Here is an 18,543-nt window from a genome sequence, read left to right as displayed (position 1 = left end):
CCTGCTCATGGACTGGTAAGGTTAAAAGATTTTCAATGATCATCCTACATAAAGATTCAAGGCAATCCCCATCAAAACTCCAATTCAATTACTCACTGGAATTGGATAAAAAAATCTTAAATTTCATATAGAACAGAAAAGATCTAGAATAGTCAAAGCAAATTTAAGAATAGAAAGCATTTTTATGCATTAGATAAGATAAAACGGGACTGATAAAAGTGGGTAGCTACATGAAGAAGAATGTTAGATCCTTATCTCTCACTCTGCCCAAATCTCATCCTCAAATGTGAGGAAGCTCAGCCTAAGACCTGAACCCCCAAATGTGACTGAAGAGAAATGAGGGAACACTCTTGCAAATCATTGGCATAGGAAAAGATTTTTCTGGCCGGGGTCCCAATAGCAGAAGAATTAAAGAGCATTCCTTATTACGTGGGATGTCATAAACCCTAAACGTTTCAGAGAGCAAAGGCAAAGGGCCACATGGCTCAGTTGAGTGAAAAGGCCGCCTGTAGAACTGAAAAAGACACGAATTTTATCAGCTCTATGTCTCCTGAAGAATTATTATCCAGAATATACCAAGAAATGAAAAACACTGAGCACCAATAAAATAAATAACTCACTTAAAAACTGGGGCATGGGGCAAAACAGAAGCTGCTCCAAATATGAAACGCAAATATACAATAAGTGTATTATCTTACAGACTTCTGGTTCTGCTCTGTTTTTATTCAGAGGAAAATATTATGTCCTTTAAAGGAATCACCTCTGCAAGTTCCAAGGATTTTGATAGCTTAAGATATGGTTTTTAAAAAGAGTTTTACCCACAAAAAAAAAAAATCCCCGAGTTCAGGAACTAAATACAGGTAAGCTTATTTGAGAAGCAATTTAAATTCTAGCTTCAGAAAAGAATGAGTGTCAGAGAACTGCAAGCTAACACAGAGATTGTTCACCACGTAAGCTGTTACTAAAGGAAACAAATGTGTATCATCGCTGTAGCCTCCTGTGCAAAGCTTTGTAACCAACCAGAAATATCGGTTGCTGTGGTTACCCGGAGAAACACCTACAGGTTCTCATTCTCTGATGTTCATAATTTATACAGTCAGAGTCCTTGAGGTAGAAAGAAGCGTGTGAAATAGTATGAGCCAAAGTGTTATTCAGTGACTCAAATACCAGGAGAAGTGGCGATCAGCTTCATAGATGGAGAAGTGTGAGGTATGAGGGGGACAAGGTTTGAAGAAGTGTCACAGATGCTTGAGAGTGCTATTGTAGTTACGTACTTGCATCAAAATTTCCAATATGATTGTCTTTTGCTATATCTTTTGAATTATGTGTTTTTTCCAAGATTACATCAGTCTGTGTGCCTGTCTGTCTATGTGTACATGTGAACATATGTGTCACAGTATGTGTACATGTGAACATATGTGTCACAGTATGCATGTGGAACACAACTTGCTGAATCTGGTCCTGTCTTTCTACTATACGGAATCTGGGAACCACACTTAGGTCTCTGGCTTGGTAACAAGTGCTTTTATCTATTGAGTCATCCAACAGGCTGCCCTCCTTATGGACTTTACAGAAGTGTTTTCGCCTTCAAAGAGCTGTAAGTCCTTGAGCACTAAGTCTATCTATGATTCTTTGTACAGATTCTAAGCTGACTAATCAACATACTGGCGTCCAGAAGAATAATGTGCTGATAAATTGTTAAGTGTTACTAATTATGTGAAAAGACATAGCTAATTTTCCAACTTTGGATTCCAAAAAAAAAAAAAAAAAAAAAAACAAACAAACAAAAAAAAAAAAACTGGAAGCATATTTCCTAATAGAGTGTAAGAGATAAATTTAAAAGTAAGTCTTTTTAAGAGCTTGTTTTTACACTTTATTCAGATACGTATTTTCTATTTTAAACTTGCTTATATTCCTAATACTTTAGTGTAATCATTTTCTTTTCTTAAGTAAATACTATAATCATAATTAGTAAGTAATTTTATATTTACAAAAGTAGAGATATTGCATCTGAGTTAATTAGTAGTCTATTAAAATAGTATGCCCATTTACTCTAAATAATGTCCTTCGATGAGTCAACACTCTCCAGCCATAACAGTAGTGAACCCTTTTGGAGACTTTATAGACTTAATTTTCTCAATGGAAAGAACTTGTAAAATTCCCAAGGTTATTTACCTATATGTTTGAATCTAAATAGATTCATATTATGTATAAATTTCATTCCAAAGACTTTTTCTAAAAGTGGTAATAAAACCTATGTATTTCATTTCTTAAACTGAGATTAGACTGTTGAAAATTGAGGCCCAGTATTAGTACTGGGAATACATTCTATTATAAAAATGTAAAGCCTTAATGAGAGTAATCTGAGCCTGTATAACTATAACTGTCTATGAATGCTTTTTTCATAAGTAGTTAAAAGACTAGATTCAATGAAGCTGTCCTCCCGAGATATCCAAACCTGTCATTCTCTCATAAGTGACCAGAAAGGATTTCCGTGATGTCTGACTAACCAGAAAAGTAGAGTAGAAAGATGCAGCTTCTACTAAGTTTCGCATTAAAATTTGTCTTAAAACAAACTGAACTGCTTGCTGAGTTTTAATAAATATATTACTTATTTTAGTAAGCAATAAACAATTATTTTAAAATAAATTATTTTTCTGTTCTATTTTATAGCATTACTAATGTTGATGGCTATGGCACACCGAAGCTAAAGTTCCTTGGATCTCCAATAGTTTTCAAGAGGACCAGCATTCCTTATACCAAACTGTTGAAGATTATTACACTATTCCTGTAATAGTCTAACAGCAAAAAATGGCAAATAATTCAGAAAGGGAGCTTGTTGTTGGTGGTTTCTGTGAAGGTTTCTTGGAGAGACTGAAACTTACACTGGATCTTACATGACAAAATGGAAGTAAGCATCGTAGGATAGAAAGAATGTCCAATTAAGGATGGTAGCAAAAGCAAACATAATTCAGAAGTGAGGAGACCACAGGGTGAATTCAGGTGAAATGGGCAAGGGTATGCATCACAAACGCAGTAGGAGCCAAGTTGGAAAGACACACTAAAAACAGGGTCATAATTGTAATCACGTTGGCTGTGGGGAGTCAGTAACTGTTCCCAAGCACAGATTATAGAGTAAAGTAAATTCAATTATGGTTCATAGGAAGTCGTGGATTGATTCTATAAAGAGATAAACTAGTAGAAATGTTAACATTGATGTTTATGGAGAAAAGGGTAAAGACCAGTCCTAAAAGTCCAGGACTGGAAGCTTAAATGAGGAGAACAATGAATGCAGTATGACGGCAAAAGAACTCCCAGCCTATCAGAAGAAATTTATGTTGAGAAATTGTTACTTGATATTGAAGTATCTGAATTATAAAAAATGATACATGGCACAAATTAAGTATACATTTCTTTTGATTTGTATTTTAATTTGTAAAAATATACTATAATATTACATACTATACAAGTATATTATATATTTATATACAGTTAGTTATCAGTGTTATATTATATATTATATAATCATATTATATATTATTAAATATGTAAAATATAAAAATAAATTTGAGTAATTGACTAATGAAAATTCTTTTTCAAAAATTCCAGTTAATGATACTTTGCTATACTATGCACATTATGTATGTTATTGAATTGTTCCCCCTATGAAGAAAAAACATTTTCTGGTAGCTTTAAAATTATTACCTCCTACATCACTAACTCTGTCTGTGTAAAGTTTGAATGCCTCGAAAGCTGATTTTACTTTCATTTGGAATGACACTTCAGTCTTCAAACACACACTATTGAAAAATAATTAAATAATTGAACAAAATAAATCCCTGAGTTAAAAATAATTGGGACCAAGTATCATTAAGCCCAGCACTTGGAAGACAGAGACAAGGGTATCACTATGCGGTCACCTCGATATATAGAATTCCAAGCCATACTAAGACTCAGTCTCAAATATAATTTTTTGGTTATTCTTTAAAATTATTAAAACTTTTTATTGGTCCTTTGTGAATTTTACTTCATGTACCCCAATTCTACCTGTCTTCCCCTCCCCTCATACCTATTCTTCACCCTTGCAACCCATTCTCCAATAGAGATAAAAACATCTCTTTGTGGAAGCTCTAGTGTGTCACAGTGTGTTCCACAGTGTACCCCTCTGTCTTTTTACTTGCTAATGTTCCTTGCAATGACTCATTGTTCTAGTAAGAGGCCTCTGGTGTCTACTACTCTATGACAACCAGATCATCACTGGGTCTCCTCTCAGATATTCTGTTGTTACCCTGTGTCAGGAAGATCCTGTAGGTTTGTAAATGTAGGACTGGCCCCTTCATGCACTCCAGCAGTTCATCGATGGGGTAGACGTTGGGATGGGCCAATCCAAAGCCCTGGATCTGGGCCTGAGAAGTATCTGAGCTGGTCAGCCTGCTGGCTCTCCTGCCCAGCAACCAGCAACCTCCACAACCAGGGCCATCTGTACCCTGCTGCCCAGGAGAGCTGCAGGGTCTGCTCTCCTGAGTGTTGCAGCTGGTGAGGGACATGGCCAGTTCTCCCTCTTTCCTAATCCTAGAGCCAGCTCTCCTGCCTGCCATGGAAGACAAGGGACAGGGAAGGGAAGGAGGACATCTCTCCCTCATCCACATCACCAATGCCCAGCAGACAAGATTCTCTTGCACTCACAGCCTTGAGGACCAGCTCACCTGCAACCCCACAGCTAGGTCTAGCTCCATTGTGCTGCCCAGTCAGGATTCAGGGTCTACTCTTTGGAGCACTGCAGCAGGTAGAGGCAGTAGGTGACAAGGAGGAGGGGGAAATTTTCCCCTGCATGTCAGACAAGTACCTAGGTCAGCTCTCCCATACTCATACCCATAGGTTACCCACTACCCTTGAGTCTCCAGTTCTGCTTCTCCATTGTGCCCACATCCCTTTGTTCCCCTTTCTTTTCCATTTTGCCACCACTTACTTGCTCCTCTTGGTGGCATCTGGGCTCTCTGAGTGTCTGGCATGGTCTCAGGAGTGGTATGCTGGATTCATGCATTATGGTACCAAGCCAGGATCATCTCAGGCATGGTCTCCCCTCACCTCTCCCCAAGGCTTGGTGGTCATCTCAGGTTAGCTCCCTATCCAGGTCCCATGAAGCAGGTCTGGTGGTCATCCCAGGCTCTCTCCTCATCCAGATCACCTAATTGTCTCCTTGTAAAGGTCATCTGTCAATGGCTCACTCCTCCCCAGTGTTACAGTAGGTTCCAGGCAGGGTTCTTCTAGTCTGTCTGGCATCAGGCTGGTGGTTGTCTCAGGCTCGCTTTTTACAGGGAATGTTTGGCTACTAATCATTTAGATATTCACAAATTGGAACACTGTGTTGTGGTAAAATTAAAAAGGCCCCTGACATTGCTCTAGCTGTTTCTCTGTTACTACTTTCAAACACTGTCCCCTTGGCAGTTTTTACCACGCCGGAGACTCACATCACCTGAGACTCATATCTCATTAGTGTGACTCTAAGCCATGCTAGCCCCAAACGTTCTATAGCCTATCACGGCTTCCTGTCACAGACTCTGTTCATACTCCCAACAATCTAGTGAAGACGTAACTCAACAGACTGTAACCCATCAACTAGATTTATATGTTAAAAGCTAATGTACAACACACCCACGCAATTAACCACCCACCTAGATAAGGTATAGTTTGTTCATCTAGACACACAAAATCCTGTACACATCCATTCCTTTATAATATTCCTAACAACCTGTATCTATGTAAGGATGCAAAATGAGGATTGTTTATGTCTAATTCCATGTTGCTTTTCCCGCTGCTCACTCCTCACTCTGGTTTCCTCCCTCTCTAAAACTTTTCTCCTACCTATCCTTCCTCCTCGTCCAATGACAGGCCTCGTTCTATCCTGTACCTGCCTTCACCTGCATATTACCTCACCAGGAGGTGGAGATGCTCAATTTCTTCATTAAATCCACTAAAGTGGAGTTGTTAGGAGCAGATATGTCTCAACAAAAGATAAATAACTTTAAATGTTATGTTTTTATATGTTATATTTTTATATTTACAATTTTAAATGTTATATTGACATTTTTGAAAACCATCTATTTATATAAGGTAACCTGGACTGTTGTTCCTTAACTATCTTAATCTGTTATCTTGAAAGCACTTTAACAATAAACTTAGAGTCATGAATTTGCTATTTGGCCCTTAACTCACATGTTTAATCAACTCAGAAGTTTGTCCATCAATAGGAGGACTGGGTCTGAACATTGTACTTTACAATTTTTGTAACAAATAAGTTCTATACCAAAATAAAGATATGATTTTAGCTTAGTTACCAAATGAGATTATGGCTATACAAATCAATTCTAGCTAATTCCTCCATGTTAAATTATGACCATTTCTAAATTACTCATAAAAACAAAAAATAACCACCTTCAGCCCCCCAAAAGTCCAGGGAATCATGGTGAGGACTCTTAAATAACTTCTTCAAGTGGTACATGGGTGTTGAGATGATGCACATGTGATATAGCATCCACACAGGCAACACCTCAAGGGGCAGGAATTTTGCAGATTTTGATATATGTTACTCCACGTACATTTGTCTTTTCCTGTGCACATACACACATTTCTATATGAATGAAATGATGTTCTTGGAATAAAATCAATATGTACTTTAAAAGAGCTTCCTGGGAAGTCTTCATCTCATCAACTAAAATATTCTTTGACATATTTCTTAATAATGAGTTAGCCTGTGAAGCAGATGAAGAACTTTGCGGGAAATCGAATGGCTATGTCACAATACTCTACCAATAAAACTTAATGACTGATTATAATTATAATTAAACACTTAATTTTGTTAATATAGAAGTAGCAGAACTCAGCATTTCTGATGCCTAAAAACCTAACTATCCATCACTTCTTTCCTTGAAAAATGACAAGGTGAAAATGAACATTTCTCCAATGAAATAAAATTATTGGCATGAAAGTTTTAGCTCACTTAATGAGCCTGGTAAATTGAGAAGAAAGTTATTGAATCAAGGATTTGGTAATATAGTTTACTCATTAATTTTAAAAAGCTCTATTTGCACATTTATGTATAATTCCAAAGACAGAATAATTGAAAGGAAACCAAAGTTAGTTGAACTGGTGGTCATTTGTACACTAACAAATTTTTGCATTTCTAACACAAATCAGAATCCACTGTTCAGTATTCTGCAGCAAGCTCACATCTATCCAAGCCAAGACAATTTGTTTGACATAATGGGAATGGCAGCATTATCTCTGTGGCTCACCTGGCTTCAGAGTTTCCTTTCCAATGGTTCTTTGGCTCCGTGGATTCCTTCTTCAATTATTTCTGGAATCTCAGAGATGCTCTCTATACACTCCTGTAACCTGCTTTGGACTCTTTTCTCTTAAAAACAATGCTACGGATTATTTAAAGTAAACAGTTAATCATTTGTACGTGTTCCCACCATCCCTCTACATAATTTCATGAAGATGAAGTGAATTTTCTTATTAAGGGTGGGAAAATTCTGGTTGCATTCTGCCAGAAAGCAACCATACAATGGATGTTGACTCTGGACTATGTAATATAGCAGAATTTAAGGAAATAATTTGCTCCCTACTTCTCTATTTAGTTCTCTTCCTTCCCCAGAGCTACTAAATAATGCAGAGTTCTTTGACATTATATTTCCTGGGCTTATTGTGTATGCCACTGGCCTCTCTGGATATATGGGCATGTTGAAAAAAAAGTGAAATACTGTTTGTTTGAGATAATGAAATGTCCAACATAACCAACTCATATGATTGGGGTTGTTTCTGAAAACATCCCAAACACAAACACAGGATGAAATCCAATTGCACAGGTGCACGCTCTCTCTATTATAATTTCACTGGGTAAATTCCTTACTAGAATGGAATGCAATGAATTTCAATATAAATATATAACAGTCTTGATCTAAACCCTAGGGCACAAATCAAGCGATACTTAGATCATATACAAATGTTTTTGGCAAATGCCCTAAATTATATGAAAGAGAATATTTTAATTTGATATCCAATATGGCATTAGGTTGGGTTTAATAATGTTATTGATAATAATATAGTTGCTGTTGATTATAGTTACAGGACTTTGGAATGTCAAAGTCCTTAATGTTTATTAATAGGATATCATTTAGGAATAACTAAATAAAATGTTATCACAATATTACAGAATCACTTTTACTTTAGAATACTTCAAGAAATATTTGTATAAAATTATTTTGTTAAATGGAGAATTTTCAACAGAGAAATCTCAAATGGGAAAAAACACTTAAAGTAATATTCAAGGACTAATATTCAGTGGTCCTTAACCATCAAGGACATGCAAATCAAAAGCACTCTGAGATTTCATCCATGTATGAAATTCTTACAGTATTTTCACCTGCCCACGACCTGATCTCTCCTGTTCCCACCTCAGTCCAAAAGCAATCCATCCTTGCAATCCATTCTAGTTGCTCTTCCTGAGGAGATCCTTGTGCCAGCCCTCTCCAGTCCTTTTTGTTTCCTAACCTCTCTGAATCTGAAACATAGCATGATAGTCTTTTACTTTAAAGCTAATATCCACTTATTAGTGGGTACATACCATATTTGTTGTTCTGGTCTGGGTTACCTCACTCAGGATAGTTTCTGGTTCCTCCATTTCTTTGAAAATTTCATGATATCATTGATTTAATGGCTAATACTCCATTGTGTGTTTGTACCACATTTTCTTTATCTGTTGTTTGGTTGAGGGACACCTAGAGTGTTTACAGTTTCTGGTTATTATGAATAAAACTTCTACAAACATAGTTGAGTATGTGTCCTTGTGGTACAGAGGGGGCTTCTTTAGGGAATATGCCCAGGAGTGGTATAACTGGTTCCTGATGTAGATCAGGAACTTTCTGAGGAGCAGCCATATTGATTTCTAAAGTGTCTGTACAAGTTTGCACTTGCACCAGCAATGGAGGAGTGCTCCCCTTGCTCCACATCCTCGCCATCATGAGCTCTTGTTTGAAATTTTGATCTTATCCATTCTGATGGGTACAAGATGAAATCTCAGCATTGTTTTGATTTGCCTTTCTAAGATGGCCGAAGGGTGTTAAACATTTCTTTGTTTCTCACTGGTCATCTTCTGTAGCCACACAAAACCTCCAGTGGAGGGGTTGGGACAACAACTGTGGTGGTTTGAATAGGTTTGGCCCCTGTAGACTCATGTGTTTGAATTCTTGACTCACAGGGAATGGTACCATTAGGAGGTATAGCCTTGTTGAAGTAGGTGTGGTCCTGGCAGGAATGTGTGATTTTTTTTTTAATACCCACTTTGCCCACAGCTTCCTGCTATGATTTATTAAGAATTGCTGATGAGTAGATATGCATTCTGAGGGTTTAAGGTAGATATGACTGATCTTTACATAAAAATTTAGATTTGCGATTGCCTCAAAATTCTTACAAGATTATTTTAAAGATAAATAATAAAAATAATTATTACTTTCCTTGTAACAGCAAATTGCTGCCTGACAGAAAGAGAAACTGGCTGAGAAAACTCACTTGCTTACACTTCGTTAAACTATAACAAATTGTTTAGTTACATATGTACATGGGTTATGGAAATAATTTGTTTTCTTTACCTATACTAAGTAATGTTATTTTTTTGTCTTGTATTGGAGGACACTTTTTTTTTCCATAATCATTTACGAGAAGAAAACTAAAATACAATCACATTGTAATTTTATACTGCTTGAAAGATTTTGCTGAGATATATAAGCTATGGAAGAAAAAAATAACGTGTGGAAGATTGAAACATTATTCCTTCCATCCATACACTATGTGTATATGTGTAAGGTTTGGGTGAGTGGGGGTTGGTACATTGTTTCTTCCACACATTAACTATGAATATGTATGTATATATGTAAACCTTTTCTGGGGTGTACTGGAGCTTTCTACATCCACCAATTGTGTGTATATGTGTATGTGTGAAATGCTTGGTACCTGCTTGCTGGAGGTTTGCTCTAACCACTCTATGTGTGAATGTATATATGTCTGTCTATTGTTCTTCATGTATACATGTATGTATGTGTTTGTGTGTATGAAGTTTTGTTTCATCTGTGTGTGTGTGTGTGTGTGTGTGTGTGTGTGTGTGTGTGTGTGTGTAAATTTTCTCTCTTGCTGGCCACAAATAGTTAAAAGACTTCAGTTTTTCCTCTGGCCACATGGAGTGCAGTCTCAGTAAATTAAGCTGTGTTCCCTCAGAGAAAAGTCTGCTGAGTAACTTCTCTAAATGCTGGCTGCCATTGGCAACAGCCCTTGTAGGTATCTGATCCACCCTCAGCAGTGGCTCTCAATGCTGACTCCCAACAATTGCTTGCCTCAGTTTACCCACACATGGATTCCAAAGCTGGTCATTGACATTGGGCAAAGTCACTTTATGACAATAATGGAGATGGAAAAATATATATTTTCTATGAACATATATTTCTTTTTTTTTAAGATTTTTATTTATTTACTTTGTATAGGAATACACTGTTGCTGTCTTCAGACACACCAGAAGAGGGCATTGGATCCCATTATAGATGGTTGTGAGTCACCATGTGGTTGCTGGGATTTGAACTCAGGACCTCTGGACGAGCAGTCGGTGCTCTTAACCACTGAGCCATCTCTCCAGCCCCTGAACATATATTTCTATATTTTCTCAGGACATATACAAAAGCAAGAATCCTATACAAACATCAAAATTGACCCATTTCTTGGAGCTGATAAAATGTATCCACCCCCTTTGATCATTTTGCCTTTAGCTCTGCTCTTTCTTCCCACCTTCTAGACCAAAGTCATTAAGGCAGCTCATGGAATCTTCCATTTCTAACTTTTGTTCATCTGGAGAAATATACTCTGTTGAATTCTCTGAACATGTCCAGATAAAGACTAGTCCATAGAATGAGCTCTTCTGACATCATTTCTCTACAACTGCACAGTTCTTCTGTGTTACTATTTCATAGCAAGGAACCTGTATGCTCAAATTGGCTGAATGTCAGGTGTGCTCCTGGCAGGCTTCAACTGATGGTTAGTAGTAGTGTGGCCCAAATGTTGGTTAGTCAGACACTTGCTGTTTTTAATAAAGAAACTAGACTTAAGAATGATGTATGCATTGGAAAGATCTGGCAATTTCTACATGTTCAAGTGTTCAAGCAAGTCATGAGTAGGAGAGCGAGGTTTCACTCTGGTCAGAGCTTTGGTTAACATTTGATCGTGATATTTAGACTCTTTTCTTTGGTTATTATTCATTTTCTTAGGCATGCATTCTGTATGGGCTTTGTGGTCCACTGATCAGATTTATATTGCTTTATTGTGAACCTGATATTTGGATCTTGAAGTATCTACATGTTTGGACTACTTTATTGTCATGTCTGTATTAAGGAGCCATCTGTAAGAGAAAAATTGATATAGATATGTTGCTGTAAAATTAAAAAAAAAGATTTTCTTTTACCCTGTACTAGATCTGGCACTACAGTGCCCCAAGATAACTGATAGATATCTTAAATCCCATATTACACTGCCAAAGGCTTCCCTCTGAGCCTGGCAGCAATCTCTCTACCTATCTAGTTCCCAAGGTAGGTTGCCACCGTGCCAGACATACACATTCCAACTCTGTGGTGGCTTAGTGACTCCAGCTGCCACATACTCTCTTAACCTTAAATCGCCACATGGAAGAACACACAACACAATAACCTCTGATCCAATTGATAAGATATAATTGCCCACCTAGACATACAGATCCCTGTACATATCCATCCCTAAGAACATCCGTAACAACTGTAAAGGTGCAGAGTGGAATCTTAACATCAGCCTCCATCTTCTCTTGGCTGCTTCTCCTGCCTTCCCGTTCCAGTCTCCTCCTCCTCCTAAAACTTTTCTCCCGCCCATCCTTCCTTCTCACCCAATGACAGGCCTCCTTATATCTTGTACCTGCCTACACCTGCATGAAGACATCTTCCTACGCAGATATTCAAAAAGACATCTCCAATTCAGTGCCAAGGTAAGCTGAGTTCTGAGAATATCATTAGACATTCAAGTTCTTTAGATCAATGAAATCTACTGCCACCATTTCAAATTTGCACAAGAGTTCCTTTGGTCTATGAGAAATGGCTTATTCAGTTTCTTCTGAGCAATGTCAGTTTATTTTGTCTGTTCTCTAATTAATATCAGTTACCAGTTGGCAGACTTTGCCTGCACAAGATTTCAAAACAGAAACAAAAAAAAAACCCCACACACTAACTTCATGGACTCTGGATAGCTCATGGTATCTTCTCGATCTAAAATGGTACCTCACTCAGGTCAGATACTTGGTTCCTCCATGTTTTCTGAGTAAAATTTAGAGTTACTCTCTGATCAGTAAAATTTGCATGAGACGATTCAGCATTATAGTGGCTACTTACAAGACCTTTGACAATGGCAAGAACAAAGCAGGGCCTACATTAGACGGTGAGGACCCTCAGTGTCACCTGCTGACTGATTGGGACAGTAGAAATAATGGTGTACAATGATAGTACTGGTGATGTAATACTATACGAATTTAAGGTATATGTAAACACTACCAAGCTTTGTGCTTTTACAAATTATTTTAAATGGAGGCACCATTTTAGGAGATCGGAACTTTGGCATAAATAAATGGATAAGCGAAGCTTTCTATTGCTGTGATGAGACCTCATAAAAATCTTCTGGGATGAAGAGGTTTTATTCGGCTTCTCTCTCTGGGGTCACACTCCATTACTGAGGGAAATCAGGGCTGGAATGTAAGAACTTGGGATCAGGAGCTGAGGCCAAAGCCATGTAACAGTCATGCTTACTGGATACTGTTTGTTGGGCTGAAATAATTAAATAAGTCCTGGCAGTGGTGTATTCCATCGCTAGCCACCCCAATGTTCTGAGTTCCTGAATGAAAGGAATACACACATAACCTTTATATTTTGACATGCCTTAATCAGCTCAATGGCTGGGCCACTTCCTAATCTCCACTAATCCACCTTCCTCCAATGATCCCAAGTTATTACTTACTATATTTTATATTCTATCCTGACTGCTCTGGACCCAGAGTGCTGCCCAGCTGTGCTGTGCTATCCTGGCTCCTTCACATGCCCAAATATTGCTACCTTGTGTTAGGCTGACATAAACTAGCCAGCACAGATGTGAACCTTTATCTAGGTGAAAATGTTTACACCAATGAGATCATCAGTGCAGAGCCAAGTGACAGAGTGTAAATGACATATTTCAGGGGAACGAAAGAGCTAAGTAGGAAACAGTGAGACATTAGAAGAGAAAATAGAAAATGAGTTCAGAAAGGTTGCCACAGACAAGGAAATGAGTCCTTGAGACCATGGAATGCTATGTTTTTTCTAGTGATGATGGCACTTTACATAGGTTCCTGTCTTATAAGGACTTCTGTAAAATGTAAGGAGGCAGGGATAGGAACTTGGGCTTATGCTAGAAGGAGGGTAATAGAGGTTTAAGAGGATACGAGCAAATTTTGTAGGATTGTTTAATGCTTTTCTTTTGAGTGATGGAGTCACACATTTGGAAAGGGAAAATAGACTTGCAACACCATAGATGTAAAAAAACCAAAGGAAACAAAACATCCAGAAACTGGGTTGCAGAATAGGGAGAATTACTGTGAGGCCCTAAGCATTTGTCATTGGAATGGTGATTCTAATTACTGCAAAGAAATGAAGTCCCATTTGGCAGGTAAATGGTGGGATAATGGATTTTGATCCTATTCAGTATACCTAGATTGTGGATGCTGGATTGTTGTCACACATTTCCTCTTGTCTCCAAATGGACAAAAGTTGAGCTCTTTTCTAATGCCTCGAGGTGAAAATGGGGAGATAGACTTTGAGGGCAGTAAAAGCAAAAGGAGGTAAGGAAATCTGGTGACAGTATCTTCCTAACACCAAATATTACTTCTGTCTTAGTCCTTGTTCTAGTGCCGCAAAGACATCATGTCCAAGGCAACACTAATAAGTGAAAGCATTAACTGGAGACTTGTTTATAGTTTCAGAAGGTTAGTCCATTGTTACCCTGTCAGACAACATGGTGGCATGTAGGTAGATGATAGAGCAGGAACTGAGAGTTACATCCTGACACAAAGGATGAGGAGAGAGAGAGAATTGGGCCTAGAATGGGCTTTTGAAATTTCGGAGCCTACGCCAAGTGACGAACTTCCCTCAACAAGGCCACACTTCCCAACCTTCTAATCCTTTAAAATAGTAGCATTTCCTGGTGACTAAGCATTCAAATACAAGAGCCTGTGGGGGGGGGGCTGTCTCATTCAAATCATCATATTTTGTATATGATCTTGTTAACGACCAGCTTTGCCATTACAGGGTAAACTGAGACAGGCATCAAATGTGTACGATGTTGGTGATCAGGGCCTAAAGTTGAGGACTTCTGGCAATTTACTTTCTCTTGCTATTCAGGGGTAATGCTTTAAAGTAAGTTTAAAGCATTAATTCTTATGTCTCAAGTTAGCCTGGCTTTGTCAAAAGACAAATCATATGCCTTGTGTCTATAGTATTTTGAATCCTTGTATTGAAAGACTAGCCCATTGTTTATTTTCTGTCTTTGCACCTACTTTCCCAGCTTATGATCTTTAGTTACCAGATAGTGACTTCATTCCTAACCTAGAAGGGATATTTTCTTTGTCTGTACATTTTGTTCCTAGCCTGCTTCCTATTCCTAGTGCACTTAGCCTGTGACAGATGAAGGTTTACAGTGCCCTATTTGAAGCTTTTGTTCTATATGGGGCTTGAGATTACTTCTATCAATTTAGGAGTTCTATAAAAATCATTTATCAGGAATTATAAAATCATCAATTTGTCTACACAGCATTACTACATGAAAGTACATCTTCACATTGATTCTGCAGAAAATCTGCCCAATACAGTGGGCTGATGCCCAGGAATCATTACGTTATGTAATCAGGGCAGGAAAGGCATATCTGCAGTGAGAAGCAATCCTTGGATGAAGTCTCTGAGGACCCTGCATCCCAGAGCTCACTCATCATAATCATGCAAAATGGTGGGCCATCTCTAGAAAACTCACTTGTTCAGCATAGGCTTTCCTAGATGGCTTCTGACATGAGCAACAGGCAGTAGTTCCACAGTCGACTAGTAGATAGGTGTACTGGCTGATTTTGTGTGTCCACTTGATACAAGCTGGAGTTATCACAGAGAAAGGAGCGTTCTTTGCGGAGATGCCTCCCTGAGACCCAGCTGTAAGGCATTTTCTCAATTAGTGATCAAGGGTGGGAGGGACCATTGTGGGTGTTCTATAGTCCTAGGTTCTATAATACAGTCAGCTGAGCAAGCTAGGGGAAGGCAAACCAGTAAAGAATATTCCTTCATGGCCTCTTCATCAGCTCCTGCTTCCTGACCTGCTCAAGTTTCAGTCCTGACTCCCTTTGGTGATGAACAGTGATGTGGAAGTGTAAGCTGAATAAATTCTTTCTCCCCTACTTGCTTCTTGGTCATGATGTTTGTGCAGGAACAGAAACTCTAAGACAGTAGATTACATAACAAGGATCTCATATCAGACCATATTCACACAAGCACAGTCCTCATAGTTAAAAGACTTCAAATACTTCAAAAGCCAAATGTGTAGGTATGGGCAATCAGGAAATAGACTTACTTGGATTCAACTTAATTCTTTGTGGAGTTGAGTTTTCTGAAACTCTTCTGATTCTGAGTGTTGCTAGAACTAAGAATAACTTCTTCTCATCTTTAACTCTGTCTAGAAGAGTGCCCAGTCCAGGTATGATGGGTATATGTTTATATTTCCAGCACCTGGAAGGTAACAGCTAGAGAATCATGGTTTAAGCTAGCCTTGGTTATAACCAGGGCTATCTAAAAACCAAAATGACAAGAACATGAACTAATTGATATGAACAGAATGTTCAGACAATTTTGGGAAACCAAAAGCCTGAGAATCACAAAAGAGGTATTTATGAACTCCTTTAAAAACAGATGATGGGTTAAGAGATGGATCAGCGGTTAAGAGCACAGGCTGTTCTTCTAGAAGACCAGGGTTAAATTGCTAGCATTCACATGATGATGGTTCACAGCCATCTGTAACTCCAGTTCTAGGTCCTCAGAGACCCACCTCGGGCCTCTGCAGGTACCAGACATGCATTTGGCACACATATGCAGACGGATACTCATATACATAAAATAAAAAATAAATACAAATTTTAATAAAAGTTTAAATAAGCATGATTTAGCATGTGCATGGTTACAGGGCTGAACTGCCAAAGTGAATTTCTGCTTCATCCCTTTCTAGCTGTACCACATAAGTATTGAGTGATAATTTATCTAGGATATGTTCATTAAAACTTCCTGTGGTTGTAGAACATTGTTTTTTTTTTTTTTGTTTGTTTGTTTTTAATATGGAGTCCTTGAGATTTCAGAGCATCTGGAAACCATGTAGTAGAAAAATTGCTCCATTTCAATTGACATTTTAACAAAATTGTATTTTCATCCAATTATCAAGCAGGAATAAGCTACACTGTGGAGAATTAGCAATTTCTATCTACTTTCCTATGGAAACTGACTTTGCCATATCATAGCCTAGCTCCTACAGGTAACATGGAATGCTGTGATCTCTATGATCAAAAACCGGTAAATTAAAACTGCTGTCAGATCCCATTTGTAAGCACTATTTAAATCTCGTGTGACTTACTGGCTAAACCCCTGCACTTTTGTGACCTTTTGTTATGCCTAGTGTTAGCCTGTTGTTTCTCATATTTACAATATTGTCAAATATCTTCCCCCACTACAAGCATTCGTTGACCATCAAAAGTGAATTATTTCAATGCTAATAATATTTGTTTTCTAATTGGTCCTTAATAATTCTTTATATATATAATTTAAATATATAATATAAAAGTAGTTTAAATGTCTTTAGGTTTCATCAGACTATAAAAGGTGTTCATTGTACAAGAGACAAAAATCTTGAGGTAGAGGAAAACAATGGATGATGGATGTACAAGATGCCATTTATTATGCTCTGTTCACTTCTTAAAAGAAAAATGTTGACAGTCTCTAGAAGAATGCGGATAACTCCATGAACAGTGAATGCATGGCTTTTAGCCAGGTTTGTTTCTAAGGGCCCTAATGGAATTTGTCAGAAATCCTGGTAAAGTGTAGAACATTTATGTGCACCGGGCACTAAGTTGTATGTCCGCTACTGTAGGGGGCTCAAGAGGAGGACTGGAGCTTTCCGGAGCAAGAAGGCAGCAGATGGCCTCCTGATCCAGGTGGAAGGTTGGACCAGCCGGTTGCACCCCTGTGTGTTTAGAGAGCAGCCCGGTGTTGGTTAGAGGTGAAAAAGTAAGGGATTCCTTCTAGATGCTGGCACACAGGAAGCCCCCGAGAGCGCAGCTGAGACGCGCGCGCACTGAGCCGCTTTCTCGCCACGCCCACTTCCTGCTCCATCCCGCGCCATTCCTGGTCCCTCTCCTGGTGAACCGGATACGCTGTCTGTCTCCTCCTCCGCGTCCTTTACCTCCACCCAGCTCCCTGGAGAAGCCGCTGCTACCCCAAGGCCTTGGCCAAGAGAGGCTGCTGGCGACTGGCCCGGCGGGCGCGGGCACGGTAGGAGCTGGGCGCGCACGGCTACCGCGCGTGGAGGAGACACAGCCCTGCGGCCATGAGTGCCAGGGCCGCTCCTTCACGCCGGAGACAGGCGGGCCGCAGGTTGCGCTACCTGCCTACTGGTAGCTTTCCCTTCCTCCTCTTGCTGCTGCTGCTCTGCATCCAGCTCGGGGGCGGACAGAAGAAAAAGGAGGTAGGTTGGATCCCGCGGGCGGCCGCCTCAGGGCCGGGGAGGGCTGGAGCTTGCCGCGTTGCTAGGAAGCCCCGCCGTGTTGCTAGGCAGCGGGGACGTGGGCGCTGGCGCCCGGGGGCGGGAGCTACGTGGGCGGGAGCGGGTTGGGCGTGTCCCTTGGGCACCACTGGCTGTGGATGCTGAGGGTGACCCCCCTCCCTACTCCTACATACTAGAAGTGGGAGCTGAAGTCTCAAAGCCTGTGCTTCAGAGACCAAAGGCTGTGCTGTGCCTCAGGTGTAGGCTGGGCTTTGGACGCTGGTCTTCCTAAAGGGCTGGCTGGATGTGAAAATACCCTAAGGGAAGCACTTGCAAGCAAGGAGGAACTATTTACCCTTTATTCTGCTCTCCTTTATGTTAAGACATCACGTCACATTACGCGTGTTGTTTATTCTGCATTCTTAATAGTACCCTTGTAGAACTAACTGAATGCCTATTTCTGTGTTCAACTCCGTGTGTAATAGAGAACAGTCGCATTTTTATTTTTTACCCTGTGCATATTTATTTGTGAAGTTTGCACCACCTGATTTCAGTTTCAACCTGTCTCTAGTTCTGAGGCTGACATTTGATGTATCTAAATCGGTTGTAGAGTAATTTGAGCTCAGTATTGCAGAATTAATGAGGAAATCTGGTCTGGTTGCTTCTCAAGAACAT

General features: G+C 39.3%; 1 protein-coding gene across 3 annotated transcripts in view; it reads left to right on the top strand.

Annotated features, from left to right (window-relative positions):
* Positions 1 to 17,494: 17,494 nt before the first annotated feature.
* Positions 17,495 to 18,543, top strand: part of Tusc3 (tumor suppressor candidate 3) — a 142,018-nt gene continuing 140,969 nt past the window's right edge. For 2 of the 3 annotated variants that reach the window (XM_032919426.1, XM_032919424.1), the window contains exon 1: positions 17,495 to 17,850. In XM_032919426.1, coding sequence (XP_032775317.1) covers positions 17,713 to 17,850 — 138 coding nt within the window. In that variant the 5' untranslated portion in view covers positions 17,495 to 17,712. The remainder of the gene's footprint in view (positions 17,851 to 18,543) is intronic. The other variant, XM_032919425.1, reaches the window with a different exon arrangement.

This window comes from Rattus rattus, chromosome 13, assembly GCF_011064425.1.
Source record: "Rattus rattus isolate New Zealand chromosome 13, Rrattus_CSIRO_v1, whole genome shotgun sequence".
Taxonomy (NCBI): Eukaryota; Metazoa; Chordata; class Mammalia; order Rodentia; family Muridae; genus Rattus; species Rattus rattus.
This window is presented reverse-complemented; position numbering and strand designations above follow the sequence as displayed.